Source organism: Mauremys mutica, chromosome 10 (genome assembly GCF_020497125.1).
Source record: "Mauremys mutica isolate MM-2020 ecotype Southern chromosome 10, ASM2049712v1, whole genome shotgun sequence".
Lineage (NCBI taxonomy): Eukaryota > Metazoa > Chordata > Testudines > Geoemydidae > Mauremys > Mauremys mutica.
In genome coordinates, this window is record NC_059081.1 from 32541185 (window position 1) to 32559115 (window position 17931).

Sequence of the window (17931 nt, forward strand, 5' to 3'; positions counted from 1 at the left end):
CATACTGAGTGACTGAAGGTGAATTATAAAGATAGCAATTTAGTAAATACTTCAGAGCTTAGGAACGTTTTCCTTTGTTTCTGTTCTCTAGAAATATGGACAGACTTCTGCGACTTGGAGGAGGCATGCCTGGGCTGGGACAGGTTAGTATACAACTTGTAAATATGTTATTCTTACATTAATCATAGTTTATTTTTATAATTACCAAAATACCCAACCTTTTAGCAGCAAACAGCTGACTTCAGTTTTGTAATAATGTAAATATATAGAAAGCATTGCTGTATAGTCTATGCATGAATTTTGATGATGTGAATTGCATTGACACAGAGTATGAACTTTCAAAATTTACAGAATTTTCAAGCATGCCGTGTATAAAAATATAGGATTGTTTCAATATTTCATGTGATGTCTAAACAATGTAGTCCACTGAATGCAGATATATCTGCAAAATTAAACACTGAATAAAACAGAAACTGCAAATTATACTGTTCAGTAAAACTGACTTTGCAGTCTTTGGTTTACTCATTAAGAATACCTTTAAATACCATTCATTTGATGCAGTGAATAAGTAGATTTCATAACGCCTGAGATACCATGGTGATGCGTTCTCGTAGGGATTTGTGGAGGCTATTTGAATTGTTTCTAAAAGAATTAATCACACATATAAGTAGCCTTTGCGTACACATATGTAGTTCTTAAACACAGTATTGTTGCTTTCTTTAGTAATCTTCCTGCTCTGGAGTAAGGGCCTCTCTGGTAGCTTTCAAGTTGCTATCACAAACTTTTCAACTAATGTGTGGCCTCCTCCATTTTCTCTCACCAGATGATACCACCTGTTGTGTTTTTCCCAGCTGATTTGCCCAGATGCCTTAATGTTGTTTGTGTAGATGCATGTGCATCTCTCTCTTATGTCTGTCCCCTTTCTTCAGAGGGGTGAAGGCAGCTTTGTCCTGGGCGTTTAGCACCCTGGATGCAGTGGAACTAGTTAGGGTCTGCCATGGGAGGGTGGACAGGACACCTGGAATCTAAGGAGAATGTATTTGGGGTATGTTGGTGGAACCATTACTATGCAGATACCCACATTGTTTAAGAAGAAGACTGGCGTAAGTAAAGCTTTGTGAGCTACATCATTGTCTCTGTGTCTACTGGAGAGATTACTTCTCTTGTGACTCCAGTGGAGTTTTCCTAGGCCAAGCCCAGGAAACTCAGCTTAGCATGGTGGCCTGGGTTTACTCCCCCTTAATGACTTTTGTAATATATTCCAAACATTAACTTAGTGTGTAATTCCCAACCATAGTTGGCTCCTCAATGTTCACAATAACATACATGCTTTGAAGTCCCAGATTCATTGCTATAATTCCTTTGATAGTTGCAAATCCTTCATTTTCACAGGTTTTTGGTTTTCTGTAATGTGTTCCTAAGTGTCCACCTCTAAATGGGAAAGTATACATCAGTGGTCCCCCAAACTATGGGGTGAGCCCAGGACCAGCCCCCACAGAGTGGGGAGGGAGCGCCACCCAGTCCTACTCTGCCCTCAGTCTTGGCTCCTGGCCCCGCTTGCGGCCTTAGGACCTCCCCCAGCTGCGGCCCCAACCTCGGCCCCCTTACCCCTATCCACACCTCCCCTCCCCTCCCAAGAGCCGCAGCATTGCTCCTGGCCCCAGCTCTGGAGGGGGTGCACAGGCAGGTGTAAAGGGGGCACCATGTGAAAAGTTTGGGGACCACTGGTGTACAACATGTTGAAGCACTCAATGTGCTTTATCTAACATGTAGAACTACATCTGCTAGCTGGGTGGTCAGATCACCTTAATTTTTTTGTACGTTATTCCATTTTCTCTTTTTCAGCTAAAATTCTTTTCATGCTCCTTCAGTGCATCTTCAAGCAGTAGTCAGTTATTTTTAGTTTCGCTTTCTTAAGCAGTTCTGAGATTTCTCTTGTTACTCTGTGCTGCCAGTCTGCTTCATGACTCTTCATTTTTCTAACATATGCATAGTCTAATCACTCAAGCTTTCACTTCTTAGTCCTCTCTGAACTTGATGCACGTTAAAGCTGTTTTTCAGATTTACAGTTAACTCTCTAGCCTAACTCTCTAGAATTTCCCAATTTTAATCTGAAGCCAAATATAAAATGTAGGAGACAATAAAATGATATTCTAAATAAGCCTTACAAACCGCTCCAGCACCTGGCTGCAGAGTTTCTATCCATATTTAAACATGGTTGTGTCTCCTGAAAAAACTTGTGAGAAGAGTGAGGGGATTTAAAAAATAAATAAATCTGTGAATTTCAGGAGAACTACATTTCTGCTATTGCTGGTTGCAGCTTGAGCTGAGTAATGTCATGGCTACTTTTGCAGCTCTCTGGTTGATTAAATCGGTAGGAGAGATGTGCAAAAGAAGATCACTTATGCCCATAGTTTATGTATTAGCATATGCCTGAATTTGAATTGGAGATGGACAAAGTTACCAGTTTTTATCTTGGATATTTTTGGTGGTAGCAGAGAAACTCCAGACTGAATCAGACGGTTGTTAAACTGAGAACAAAGGGAGGTATTCCCCGGAAATACTTAATGCTGTTACAGAACTAGTGATCTCACTGCCAGTAATGCCCCTAAACTGATTAGTCTTGAAACTATTGTACAGTGCTCCATCTAATCATTCTGTTACAAATGACTTCTGTTTTTGCTGGCTTTACTTTAAAAATTAAACCTCATAGTACAAAAGCCTGTCTAGGTCAACTACTCAAGTTTGTTCCTCTGTATAAGGAAGAGCAAACTTAATACATTTTCTGAGGGCAGTATTAAATAGCTGTAGGTAACTCCTTTCTTGAACTATTCTTTGAGATTGATAGCTTGGCAGTTGAAATGAGTGACGGTCTATGACAATAGCCCACTTCCGTTGATATGTAACAGTGGATCAACTCTTAGTCAACAAATTGCCACTCAGTTAATCTTTACCAGCCAAGCACTGCTACATCTTTGTTGCCTCCATCACAAATTTCCCTCTTTCTGACACTACCTCATCTCCTTCAGTATTGCACACTTCTCCCCTCCACCCTGCCCTGCCACCTATTCCTTCCATAACCTTCAATCCATCAACATCCGCAGTTCTGCTCTCAGCCCTTTCCTCTAGTCTTTCTATTTCTTCTACTCCACTCTTTTGATACTTTCTCCCATCACAAGGGTGTTCCCTCAATATGTTTTTATACTCTTGTTCTCCTGCTGCTGAGCAATTCTGGTTAAAGTCTCATGACCATGCTGAGTCCAAACTACAAGTTCACTCTTTCCTCCTTTAACTTTGTCATCTTCTTAGCCAAACAGCCCTACTTCCTATGCTCAACTCCAGTTGCTTCTTCTACCACCTTTTGACTTTCTCCTCAAGCTCTTTCCCTCTCTGTTTTCTCCTCCCTTTCTATGTAGGATCTTACTGGTTTCTTCAAAGAAAAATCATTACCTCCCTCCTCCCCAACATCACTGACAATGAGACTTGTTGCTTGTTGTCCAACTCCAGCCCTTCATGATCAAGTAACCTCCATCTTCTCTCATCTTTTAACTTCTCTTGCTGCTCTGCTCATCCCATTTCTCACACTTCTTCACCTTACAGACATCATCAGATTACTTTCCTTACCAGTATAAGTAGGTGTTGTTCAAAAAACCAAACAGCACAAGTATAAAACTCTTAACCCTACCTTCCACTTCTACTGTCATTCAGTATCTCTTTGAACATGCTGTTTACAACTGCTATTTTGAGTTCCTTTTCTCCAATTCTATTCTTGATGCTTTCTAGTCTGGCTTCGCCGTCATATTCCACTGAAACTGCTTTCATTAAAGTCTCTAATGACCTCTTTTTTTTCTGGCCCAATCTCACAATCTGTACTCCATTATCCTTGACCTTTTGGTGTTCTTTTGATACCTACTTTTTGAAATTTTGTTCTCCATTGTCCTTCTGTCCCCTTATGGTTCTCCTCCGACCTCATTGGTTGCTATGTGTGTCTAATATGGAGGGCAGTTCTTCTCCCCTCTTTCCTTCTCTGTGAGTATCCCTCAAGGGTTTGTCTTTGTCCCCCTCCTCTTTTCCCTCCTACACACTATCTCTACCTCGAGTACCTCACTTATCTAGTAACATGTTGCAGTGTCAACCCCTGCCATCATGCTGCCTACATTCCCTAGTCAGTTTCTGCTTCAAACATCTCTGGGCTTTCTTCCACATTGCACCTTTTGCAGGGGAAGAACTCCCTGATGAAATGAATACTTTCTGTCAGATTTCTCCTTAAGAATCACCTCTGCTGATCATGGGTAGGCAGGTAACTAGCTGTGACTCTTCCTACTCCTTTCCTCTCTGCACTCATTTAAAACAAACTAGGGTACGTGTAATTAACAAAACTGCCTGTTCTTCAATATAGTGCCTGTATGTCCTATCTCTAGTCTCTGCTGTGTGTACATGATTTTAGATTGTAAACTGTTCATGGCAGTGATTGTCTCTTTTGTGTTTGTACAGCACCCAGCACATTGGGGTCTCAGTCCTGGTTGGGCCTTTGGGTGCTACATAATACAAATGGCTACAATTAAATAATCTTACCAGTATTGGGTCTTTGTGCAAACAGGAGATCTGGAATAAATAATTCTCTGTATCAGTTAATAATGAATTGAGACAAAAAATGAGACCAAGAAATGGATTTACAGGAATCCTCTTACGTATTTAAATCTCACTTTTCCCTTCATTTGCCTGTGAGGGCAAAAGAACCACCCTGAAGAATTTTAGTTCAGGTCAATGACAGTTAGTTGTTTGAAAACCAAGGAGATTATTTAGAATTTGAAGATATTCCTAACTTTAGATATGGTAAAAGAATCTATAAGTTGTGTAAAGCTAATATATGGTATGAATCCTTTTTGGAAGCATGATTTCAATCAAAAAAGTGGTATTGGACCCAACAAGAAGCAAAGCCACCTTTGTGGAGTATACTTCTGTGTTCAGGAAGTGGAAAAATTAATGAATAATAATATTAATAATAAAAAGTCTGTCCTAACACCTTGTTCTCCTACCTCTCATGTCCTTATTTTCCTTTCCCTATTCCTTTCTATGCTTATTCCCCCCCCCCCCGCCCCTTCTGTAGTGTTGGAGAGCTGTGCCTGCAGCACAGCTGATTGTACCCCACTTCCCTGTTCTGCCTAGTTTGTGTGCAAAAGACACATTAGGGAGTGCAGCTCAAGCTTTAGGTTTTATTGGGGCAGCAAGAGAATCACTGTCACCAGGATTTGGAGGAATACCCCTTTTCATTTTACATACAATTTTCTGAAATATTGGTTGAATCCATTACACCCGTCTTTACTAGTCATTGTCCTCCATGCCACAGGATGTGTAGTGAAATCAATTCTGCATATGCATGTTTTACATAGTCCTATTGATTACTATCTTCACTATTCTTCCTGTTGTCCCAGAGAGTACACAAGATGACTTTAGTAAAAGCTTTTGTTGGTGTCAGGCTTTCGAAATGGTAACCAAGAGAGCTGTTTTTTACCCATGCTGACACATCCTATCCAGTTATTTTCTCCACCCAAATGTGATCAGTAACACTTAAGAAAGGCATACGTTTCTTGTTGTATGTGCTACACTTAAAGCTCTGATGTAGAGAGCAATGAGATCATTTTAAAAATATACCTTATTGTTCTTAACCAATTTTCACTACTTTAATGTTTTTTTTTAAAACTTCAGTTTTATTTGACTGTTCATTATTTTTTCATGGGTGTAAGTGCTTCACTGCAGTAAACAAAACAATCATTATACTGACTGGATGCTTTAAAGTAACCCATTTGATGGAGGGTAGAGAGTAATCCAATTTTGGGGGGTGACCTGTGTCTTATGCAAAGTGTTTGCACCTTGACTTGAAATAAAGAAAATAGAAGTGCAGATAGCTAGTTTATTTGAATAATGGACTTGCCAATTAGCCATCAAGTGCTTCCATCTGTGAAATTGTTGATCAGATGGGTTAGCTGGGATGTTTCCAGATTAGGGCATTGTAAATGGCACTTGAAAACTGTCACTTTGATTATGAGGTTTCATGCATTGCACTGTTTGATGCTGTGGAACCTTTTTTCCTTATTATTATTATTATTATTTATTATTATTATTATTTTTAAAGAACACAGTGATCCCATTTATGAAATCAGTGGCACCAGGGGAATTTGGGAGACCTGCCACTGATCTAAAATTCTGAATAATCTGCTCATGTAATCAGTGCAAGGATTAAACACAATGGTACTAGTTTCTTTCATGAGCTTCAGAATGAGGGTTAGTGATCTGGCAGGCACAGGTGGGTGAGGTTCAGTGTAGATCCCTTCCAATTTGCAAATTAAATGCAAGTTTCCTTTATACTAATTAGAGCAACTGATTTAGATATTCCTGCATCTCTAAGTAAACGGCATATTGGCTTTGGCATTTCTGCATGCTAATGGATATTTATGCATATGTAATGGAACACCTTGTAGGAAGTTTTGTTGGTTAATAGCACACTTTAGGGACACAACACATTTCAGTTAAATGGGAGGAAGTCTGCAACTTTACTGAGCACCACTGCCTATTTAGATTAATGTCCATCTGCTCAGATTTGGTATCCACAGACACTTAAGCAGCTTCATCTTTTTTCCACCCCTGACTCCCTGGGTCTGTATGCTTCTCATGGCAAGGGTCGTGTTACTCTGTGGCCTTCCAATTTTTTTCCCAGGCTGGGGCTTTGAGCACTCCTGCTAGGGAACATCACATCCACTGCTTCAGTGAGTAGGGTGGGTTGTACCTGTAGTTCAAGAGATCTATTTATTACTAATTCATTAGTACTTATAAACCTTTGATGACAAAGGCAAACAAGTATCTTACAAACATTACTTCTCTCAATATCCTTTATACCTATATTAAAGATGAGGAAACCAAGGTGCATAGCTTTACATGACTTATCTCTTGCAGAACCATCATTGAAACCCATGTCCCCAGATTCCCAATTTTAACAGATTATTCTCCTTGAGTGGAATAGGACTTAATTTTTTCCACCCCTTAAATCCGGTTGCTTTGAAAACATTAGTATTAACTCATTGCAGGAAGTACTGCCAAAGATGCAACCATCACATTGCTTAAATTAGTCTTTTATGCTTTGAAGACTTCAAAACAAGAATAAATATCCAGGTTGTATATACCTGATCCAGCTTCTGTGAGGTGAGCCTGGAGTAGTCAGTAATTGCAGCTTCCCATACTAGTTTGCATCCACAGATTGGATTAAATATTCTTATTTAATGATTAACATTTGTTTTAGCACTATTGAGTTACTAGCTCTCCAGATATGCCAGCAGAGGTGGTTGGGACACGTCAGAAGTGCTTGAGGAAACAGTCATCTTAATGTTATCCAGTCCTACTTCTTCCTTGCTATACATTCCTCAAATACCTACTGACAAATTTCTTTTGTTTGGGAGTTGTAATGAGATGTGGTGCACCTATTTTGTGCTTTGATGTCCTGCCTGAAGTATCTTTTCATTCAGATTCTTCCTGAAGATGCACTTCTTCCACAAGGCATTCAGTCATAACAAATGAAATAAAAACAGAAAAAAAAATTACTAGCTATTCTTGCAAAGTCTCCAAGTGCATCCTGTTCTTTCATACTGTAAACTCTTTGGAGTAGGAATGCTGTATTTTTGTCTTAAATCCCTTTAAATGTGTCACTGCACAGAATATGATTTGGTACCCAATATCAGTACCCGCAGAGCGTTAGATTCCCCTAATTAAGGTGTGATGTCCAGATAGGGTAGAAGAGAACCTGGGTTTACCTACTGAAATTTTGCATGGGTATAAGTTTATACACCCTAAATTCCATTATCTGCCTTGAGGCGCCCTCTTCCCCATACCCACTGAGAATGTGGTCTCTAGCCAAGAAATAAATCCAAAATCCCTTTGGGCAGTGAGGGAGGAATCTTGAAGGCAGGAATACTGGAACTTTGCAAAATGAATTTCTAACACTTGTTAGATTGTTTGTTTGTATTTTCCTTAAGCAGAACTTTAACTCTGAATTTTCCAGGCTTTTTAGCATTTTTGGGTGAGGAATATGATCTTGTTTTTCTGTGTGAGAATTACAGCATTTTCAGGGGCTCTTTCCACCTCCACCCTCCTCTGATATTTACAACCTCATTTCCATCTTAATGAAGTTTTATTATATCCTGAAAATTTGTTTTTCATTTTTGAAAATGAGTAGGAGGCAGTATTGACTGCAAGTACTGTTGTCTGGCCTCACATTCCTTACATGGTTTTAATAACTACTTGAGTTTTTGATTTGAACAAAACAAAAAAACTGGAAATAGCTGCATTCAGGTGGACACTTTATTTTAATACATTTGTTAACATTCTAAAATACCTTTTAAGGATTAAGACTCCTTTAAAGTAATACTGCAGAATTAGTTATACATATGTATAGATATATTTTTAATGATGGAAATAAGATGTTTGTAATAAAACACACTAATTAGGATTTTGGCTGGTCATCTTTAAAATAAATTGTACTGAGATCAAATTTCAAGCTTAACTTTGATCCCATAGGCACAAAGGCATTGCTTGATCTGATTGGATCCTTGGATCCCCTAGTGTTTAGTCTATAGTGAGAAGGGCATGAGGCAGTAATTTAAACTGTGATGAAGAATAAAAAGCACCTGAGTAAAATCATTTTTCAGGAGCTTGAACTTCAGTCTTCTAGATCTTGTCTGTCTAGCAGCTTTAGGAGATATGAACACTATTTTTTGTAAGATAAAATTTTAACATCTATTCAAAAGAAGAAAAATTCTTGGTCACCAGTTGAACAAAACATAATTGAATTCTTAAGGTTTATAGGACATAGAATCTGTACTTAGGCCTTTCTGAATGGGTAGCTCAACCAATTCCTTAAAACTCTCTCATTTAGAAGATATTATTGGCAGAGGCAAAGAAGAATTTTTGTGTGAATTAGTCAAAATTAAAAACTTTGGATCAATCAGCTAGCACCTGATACCAAATAATTTGCATGTTTTTTCTTTGTTGATCATTTTAACCTTTTTATACTTCTGTTATGGAAAAAGTCTGAGCTGATTCTGGTTGTGCAGTTACCCTGTAAAAGAGAGAGGCTGCACACTTGGAAAAATTACTTAATATTCTTAAAGCTGCATTTTTAGACCCAAAGCTTCTATGAGTTTGAGTTACTGTCGCAGGCCAGTTTAACTGCTCGTGTTGTTTTGAAGCCTGCCAAAGCTTCCTGACATAATGTTATGTTCCCCATTCCACAGTCCTTACATGCAAGACTGATGGTGTGAGACACTCTTTTTATTCCTAATACAGCTAGAGTTGCTATTAATTTGAGTTACCTTAGTTTTGCTCTAGGGGTATACCTGAATTATTGAGTTTATCTTTTTGTGGAGGAGATGGGCAATTGGCAAATATACTGAGAGACATTGGATTTTCTTGTGCAGCTTTATCTCATCCCAGCTAGTTTTGGGTTCATCACAGTACATGCTTTAAAACACCAGCAGAGGCCTTGATGTTAGCCCAGATCAGTGCTTCAATTGGAGGATTAATATATGATAAATGACTAACTGCAAACATTTCTATAATTTTCTCTTTCTGATAGTATGTGAACCAGCAAGGGAGACCATGGTTTGTTTATAAATATATAGTGTTTGTAGAAATCTAAGCTATTTTATAGCTATAGTGTGTTTGTTTGCTTGTTTGGTACAAATACGGACCTAATCTTGCAAACCGTTCTAGACATAGTGCTTACTTGCAGAAGTTGTCTGGTAAATTAAGAACTATTTGCAAGAAACTAGAAAGCTAAATAAAATATTCTGACTGGCCACTATGCAGACTGTGCGGGTGGTTCAGCATGAAAATTTTAATTTTACTTCTAAAATTTGTTTTCCCTCTGTAAATTCCTCTGGTATTTCCTGATTTGTTGTTCAGCCCAGAATTCATCATTCTGTGACTTCCCTGGTATTGGAGAGCTATTAATTTGCTATACTGCAGATTCTGCAGTATGTTTGTTTGTTTTTTTTGTTCTGGTGCATGAAATGAAGAGAACTGTTGAAATCTGAAGAAACTTTACTCTTTATCATGGGGACTGAATAAAACATCTATATTAAATTCAAGGATATTTTATTACCTTTTCATATGTAGTAAATATTCTGATTATTTCATGGCAAAAATTGTACCCCTGGGTTCAAGCTCCATTTTTATTTTTCTTGGATTTATATTTTAATTCTAGGAATTACTGTGTAAGTGAGATCACACCATTAAAGGAGTCTTAGCTTTTTTTGTCAATTGGTCATCAGAGTATACAGTGTACATTAGCAGACCTAAAAGGAATTTATGAAGTCCAACAAATCAATTTTATGTAGCTTTTGTACTATCACTAGTACCTCTCTCTGCAGATTGTCATATACGTATGCACTTTTGTCAAGTAATGGTCTACAAATTGTTACATTTTACTCACTTTATGAATCTTAATCTGTTTGATTTACATTTACATTTAGAAAATATAGTCTCTTCAATATGTAAAGCAATATAATTCTTACTCCACAGTAATGGGTGTTGCATTTGTGTCCTGGTGACTTTTCCCTCCTATATAATGCGCACAGTGACTTTTGTCCAGAGGATTTATTTTGGAGCAAGTGGTGAAAATGATTTTTTCCACATTCAGAAGTAACACAAGTTTTAAATTAATCTCCCTCAATTGTCTTTAGGTGTAACAGCTGAAATTATGTACTCAAAGGGTTAAGTCAGCATGAAAGAATTCATTTCCACTTTAATGACCTAGCCTTGCTGGGTTAGGACGATGGGGAACATGCTTCTGACTTGTACTCCTATTGCCAATTAACACCTCCTATAACAGGTGTCCTCAGCTAGTCATTGAAGCAGAGGCAGTAGAAATAGTTTACATGCGGCTTGTTTTTCACACTAGTTGTTTAATACTCACAAAATTAAAGTATTAAAAGGTTTTCTTACCTTGCTGGTTAAGAAATAAACACTATAGCTTTGGATATTTGTGTGTTTGCTTATGTTTGTCTTGTCTTTTGTATTTTAAATGGTGCCAGTTGTAAAAATTTGAGATGTTGGATACATCAGATGTTCTATTTTATGTAAGAATTCATTGTTGTTGGATATCACCACAAAGAAATATATTGTACATCATGATGTTAGCTCATTGCATCTTTTTACAACTGTTCCCATTTCGTCAAATGGGGCTTCTTTGTTGAAATCACTTCTTTTTTGAAATGAGACACATTTAAAATCCATCTTTTATACAATTATTATGACAACAGAGCAGTATTGACGTAGAATTAAACAACAGAAAATGTCTGAAATATTTCTTTCACGGTTGCTATCTATCTCAAGTCCACTTTTATATACATATTTTAAAGAAATGTAAAACAAATAGTACAAGTGACAGGCAGTGCTCGAAAATGACACTTTAGTTCACATTTAATCAGCAGGTATTTTAATAACATAATAAAATTGGCTAAATTGATACCAGTTCACACTAAGAGAAAGGTGGAGTAATATACCTAAAAGTGTTAACAAATTTGCTAAAAGGCCTGAATAGATAACACTTTGAGGCATTAGTTTTCTTGCTGTTATAATGGCAAATGCCTTATGTAACACTTAATCAACAAGGGCTGTCCAAGTAAAAGTCACAGCTTCTTATACTGGATCATAGTTTAAGCATGTGAAAGAAAAATAACCCCTCATTTAGTTTATCCTCACATTCTGTTCATGGATTCTTACTCCTTAGAACACTTATTGAAAACTTACTTTTGCGTCACTTAAATAAGAGACAAAACAAATGCTTGTTCATGATGCAAGTTTACCAGTAATCCTGATTTCTCTAAGTGATAGCTTTTATTAAAATAACCAGTCTTTTTATTTATTTATTTATTTATGCTTATGGGATGAGATGGTTGGCTTGAGAGCAGGTCAGTTCACTGATTCAGTTTAGAGGTAGCAGCATCTATTCCGTTTTTCCCCCCGCAGGGATTGATTTTAATGTTGCTGAATGCTTTGTGCTTGCCGTATATATTGGTTGCTAAGGATTTTTTAAAACGGAGTTTTCCTTTGACTTTTTATAGTTATTATATTGTCCTTATTTATAAGAGAACAAATAAAGGAATTTCTCAGATTTGTCTCCTGTGATGTTATAATTACCATTCACTTTCCTGTTTTCCCAAGAAATTATCCACTAGGAATAGGGGAAGATAATATTTCCTATTTCTCATGTGAAAGACAATAAAGAATTTTTAAGAAGGGACTCTTCTGGCTATCTCTAAATATCAAAATGAAGCAAAAGCACATTTTTTCTTTTGCTGATTATCTGCTTATATAATCGAGATGTATTGAAGATGTAAATATCTAAAAGTTCAGGTTTGATGCACCATTTAATTTAGTAGTAAGTTTCATCAATACAGTGCCCCTTCACTCAAGCTGGCAGGCAGTTAAATTTACTAAGGGTGACGTTTGCACCTGGTATCAAGGGTCATGTAAGGCTCTTAGTCTCTTCTTGGAGCTCACAGAAGGGGTACACAGGCCTCTGGAAGGCTGCAGTGGGAATGGGCCAGAGGAGGGTCCCTTGGAATCTGTACTGTTCACCCAGACACCAGATGCAATGGACTTGAGACCGCTATTCCAGTGCATAGGCTAGAATGGCAGCCACTTGTGGATCATACTCTGGCTTCCGAATTGACTTAATTTTCAGCATATGGAAACATTAAGAGAATTAGCAAACCAGCCTTTTAAACCATAAAGGCTATTTTTCAATAGTCAGTGAACTGAAGAGTTACTTGTTCCAGAGGATTGGTATCTCATTAGTTTATTCCAAATTTTTTTTTAAAGTATTCCTTGCAGTTACCATGTCATAAGCCTTTCCCTTATTAATGCAGTAGTTAAATATGTAGTAATTTAAAAAAAACAAAAAACCTCCCACAACATCTAGTGGATAAAAGAATTGCGTGCAAAAGCAGCATGAGTTAAGAATACATTATGCCAGATTAATTGATAGAATTACAAGATTAGAGGATGAAATTAAAGTAGACGTTACATATTTGTGCTTTATTAAAGTATTTGATGCTCTTTATCACTAATTCCTGCTCCCCAAATTAATTTGAATCACTTGACTCAGAACACTGTCGATTGGTTGAAGAACCACATGTAATAAGTAATACATGGCAATTTGTCATGAAGGGTACCATAGGGATCAGTATTAGGTCCAGTGTTATTTAACATCTTTTTAATGATTTAGAAGAGAGTAAACACCATATTAATGAAATTCACAAATGATAGTACAATTGGGGGAGCTCTGAACACCGGTGAGGACAAAGAAATAGTGCAAAGGGACCATCGCTGATTGGAAACATGATTAGACAGTAATATGAGATTTGTTCTAGGGAAAATGCAAGGTAAAACATCTTTTGCCAAATAAAGCTAAAATACAGATAACTGGAAAATAGCAATAATGCTGAATAGCATTTAGGGATGGTAGGAACCTAATTAGACATGAGTTTGCAATGAAATATATTAGCAAAAAGGCCAATACAGATTTGGGTTATTTACAGAGAGGATTCACATTACAGAGCAAGGATGTAAAAATGGTTCTGGTGAGACTACACTTGGAATCTTGTGCTCGTTTCTGGCCAACTCCTTTCCAAAAGGTTAGACTAATTGGAGAGACATCAGGGAAGAACAGCGAAAATGGATAAGGGGCTGGCAGAATGATTTTTCTTGTTGTGTCCCTAATTCAAGGAAACATCTATACTCAGGGCAACACTTAAGCATGTGTTTAAAGTTAAGCACATGCTGAAGTCCTATTGACTTTAAAGTAGGGCTGTCAAGTGATTAAAAAAATTAATTGTGATTAATTGCGCAATTAAAAATTAATTGAGATTGATCGTGCAGTTAATCGCACTGTTAATAAAATACCATTATTTAAATATTTTGGGATGTTTTCTACATTTTCAAATATATTGATTTCAATTACAACATAGAATACAAAGTATACAGTGCTCACTTTATATTTTTTTATTACAAATATTTGCACAGTAAAAAACAAAAGAAATAGTATTTTTCAATTCACCTAATACAAGTACAGTTGAACCCTGTTATGTCGCCGGCCTAGGGGTTTGCCAAAAAGCGTCGAGATAACCGATGATCGAGATAAACCCCTATCCACCCCCCCACCCCTGAACTCCCCTGCCCTCTCTCCAACATCCCCTCCCTGCCCCCTTACCGCGGTGCCTGCACGTGGCTGGATCCGGCGAAGCGGGACGGGGAAGCGGGGCCGGGCGGCCGTGGACGGGGACCCGGAGCCGGGCAGCCAAAGAAGCGGGACCCGGTAAGCGGGCCGGGCGGCAGGCGAAGCGGGACCGGGTAAGCGGGCCGGGCGGCAGGCGAAGCGGGACCGGGTAAGCGGGGCCGGGCGGCAGGCGAAGCGGGACCGGGTAAGCGGGCCGGGCGGCAGGCGAAGCGGGGCCGGGCGGGCGCGCGTCAGGCGAAGCGGGGACCGGGGAAGCGGGGCCGGGCGGGCGCGCGTCAGGCGAAGCGGGGACCGGGTAAGCGGGGCCGGGCGGGCGCGCGTCAGGCGAAGCGGGGACCGGGGAAGCGGGGCCGCGCGGGCGCGCGTCAGGCGAAGCGGGGACCGGGTATGCGGGGCCGCGCGGGCGGGGACCGGGGAAGCGGGGCCGTGCGGGCGGGCGGCGAAGCGGGTACCGGCGGGGCTGGGGGCGCGGGCGGCAGGCGAAGCTCGGCCCGGGAAACCGGGGCCAGGCGGGCGGGCGGGGACCGGGGAAGCGGGGCCGGGCGGGCGGCGAAGCGGGGACCGGGGAAGCGGGGCCGGGCGGGCGGGTACGCGGGGAACCGCGGGGCTGGGGACGCGGGGCCGGGGAGCCGGGCGGCCAGGGATGCGGGGAGCCGGGCGGCCAGGGATGCGGGGAGCCGGGCGTCTGGGGAACAGCGCGGCTGGGGAGCAGGGGAGTGGGCGGCTGGGGACACGGTGGGTCGGGGACGCGGGGAGCTGGGCGGCTGGGGAACCGCACGGCTGGGGAGCCGGGGCTAGGGCAGGAGTCGCGTGGCCGGGGAGGGATGCGGCAGGAGCCGGGCAGGGCCGCCGCCGGAGTTACAGTTGAACCCATTTATCTCGACCTCGGTTAGTGGCAAATTCGGCGCTCTTCTGTGTTCGAGATATTAGGGTTCGGCGAGATTAAAGAATCGACATAACCGATGAGAAACCGATAAGACAAAGAGGGAGTTTGGCGGTTCCACTTCTAAAACGTCGACTTAATAGGATTGGCAAGTTAACCGAGGTCAAGATAAATGGGTTCGACTGTACTGTAGTGCAATCTCTTTATCATGAAAGTTGAACTTAGAAATATAGAATTATGTACAAAAAACTGTTTTATTTTTTAATGCGGGTAATGTAAAACTTTAGAGCCTACAAGTCCACTCAGTCCTGTTGCTTGTTCAGCCAGTTGCTCAGAGAAACAAGTTTGGCCTGGTCTACACTATGGGGGGATGTATCTAAGATAGGTCGACTTCAGCTATGAGAATAGCGTAGCTGAAGTCGACCTATCTTAGATCGACTTACCTCCCGTCCTCACGGCACAGGATCGATGGCCGCAGCTCCCCCGTCGACTCCGCTTCTGCCTCTCACCCTGGTGGAGTTCCAGAGTCGACGGGAGCGCGTTCAGGGATCGATTTATCACATCTAGACGAGACGCGATAAATTGATTTCCCCAATAGATCGATCGCTACCCGCTGATCCGGAGGGTAGTGTGGACGTACCCTTTGTTTACATTTGCAGGAGATAATGCTGCCTGCTTCTTGTTTACAGTGTCACCTGAAAACGAGAAAAGGCGTTTGCATGGCACTGTTGTAGCTGGCGTTGCAAGATATTTACATGCTAGATGTGCTAAAGATTTATATTCCCTTCATGCTTCAACCACCATTCCAGATGACATGCGTCCATGCTGATGACGGGTTTGCTCAATAATAATCCAAAGCAGTGCAGACCGATGCATGTTCATTTTCATCATCTGAGACAGATGCCATCAACAGAAGATTGATTTTCTTTTTTGATGTTTTCGGTTCTGTAGTTTCTGCATTGGAGTGTTGCTCTTTTAAGACTTCTGCAAGCATGCTCCACACCTTGTCCCTCTCAGATTTTGGAAGGCACTTGAGATTCTTAAACCTTGGGTTGAGTGCTGTAGCTATCTTTAGAAATCTCACATTAGTACCTTCTTTGCATTTTGTCAGATCTGCAGTGAAAGTGCTCTTAAAATGAACAACATGTGCTGGGGCATCCTCTGAGGCTCCTGTAACATGAAATATATGGCAGAATGCAGGTAAAACAGAGCCGAAGATGTACAATTCTCCCCCAAGGAGTTCACTCACAAATGTAATTAACTCATTATTTTTTAACGAGCGTCATCAGCATGGAAGTATGTCCTCTAGAATGGTGGCTAAAACATGAAGGGGCATATGAATGTTTAGCCTATCTGGCATGTTAAATACCTTGCTGTGCTGGTTACAAAAGTGCCGTGCGAATGCCTGTTCTCACTTTCTTGGGACATTGTAAATAAGAAGTGGGAAGCATTGTCTCCTGTACAGTTAAGCAAATTTGGTTGCCTTAGCAATTGGCTGAATGAGAAGTAGGACTGAGTGGGCTTGTAGGCTCTAAAGTTTTACATTGTTTTGGTTTTAAGTGCAGTTACGTAACCAAAAAAAACCCATCTTCATTAGTAGGTTGTACTTCCATGATAGAGAGTGCACAATGGTACTGTATGAGGTGAATTAAAAAATACTATTTCTTTTGTTTCATTTTTACAGTGCAAATATTTGTAATAAAGATAATATAAAATGAGCACCATACACTTTGTATACTGTGTTGTAATTGAAATAAAATGTAGAAAAACATCCAAAAATATTTAATAATTTTAATTGGTATTCTGTTGTTTAACTGTGCAATGAAAATTGCGATTAACTCAAAAATTAATCACGTGAGTTAACTGCAATTAATTGACAGCCTCACTTTAAAGTTAAGCATATGTCTTGCTAATCGGGACCTTCCTGGGGAAAGATTGAATGTTAATTTGCAACTTGGCCAAGCAATGACTGTGAGGGAGAGGGTAAATAATATTTAGGTTTGTACCTGTGGTGTGGCAGATTATTTAGGCTAGTCTTGTGGGAGGGTTGAGACAGAGAAGGTATTATTGGAACAGTTCTTGGGTAAATCACTTTACCTCCCTGTGCTTCAGTTTCATTATCTATAAAATGGGGATAACTATATTGACCTTTGTAAAACACTTTGAGATCTGCTGATGAAAACACTATATAAGAGCTAGATATTTATTATTCCACAGCCTAATAAATCATACTGCAAAAGATTTATTTAAGCTATATTTTCCCTTTCTCAAATTCATCCCACTAATTCCAAATATACCTAATCCCTCACTTTCTGTTGGGGTCCCTGTATTAGTCAACTCCTTTGGTCCCTTAGCACCCCTCTCTGTAAGTGAGATCACCCATTCACATAATTTCAACCATAATTTTTAGACTAAAGATTCACTGGGTGACCTTGGGAAAACCCACTGAAAGATGATGGAATGGCCAGAGAGGTAACAGGCAAAAATAGAGGGGAGAATGGAGTTGTGAAAAACGGAGGACAAAATTTCAAGAATGACACTGTTGACTATGGCCTCTAACAGGCTAGAAGTCAAGAGGGAGGGTTGAGAGTTTTAGGAAGGAGACTTCTTCTGGTGTATGGCTTCTGATGGCACCGCACAAACAGTGAGTTAGATCTTGGGTAAGTGATGCAGCCATTCTATCACAGCAACATCATCCAGAGACGTCAAGTGCATTCATCCGCTGTCAAGGTGATAAAGAGGGCAGTCCATTACC

The 17931-nt window shown here is 40.1% G+C and overlaps 1 protein-coding gene across 2 annotated transcripts in view; it reads left to right on the forward strand.

Moving 5' to 3' along the window:
• Positions 1-17931, forward strand: part of PSMD14 (proteasome 26S subunit, non-ATPase 14) — a 64374-nt gene that overhangs the window by 13912 nt on the left and 32531 nt on the right. For both annotated transcript variants that reach the window (XM_044978368.1, XM_044978367.1), the window contains one exon: positions 92-143. In XM_044978368.1, coding sequence (XP_044834303.1) covers positions 96-143 — 48 coding nt within the window. In that variant the 5' untranslated portion in view covers positions 92-95. The remainder of the gene's footprint in view (positions 1-91; positions 144-17931) is intronic.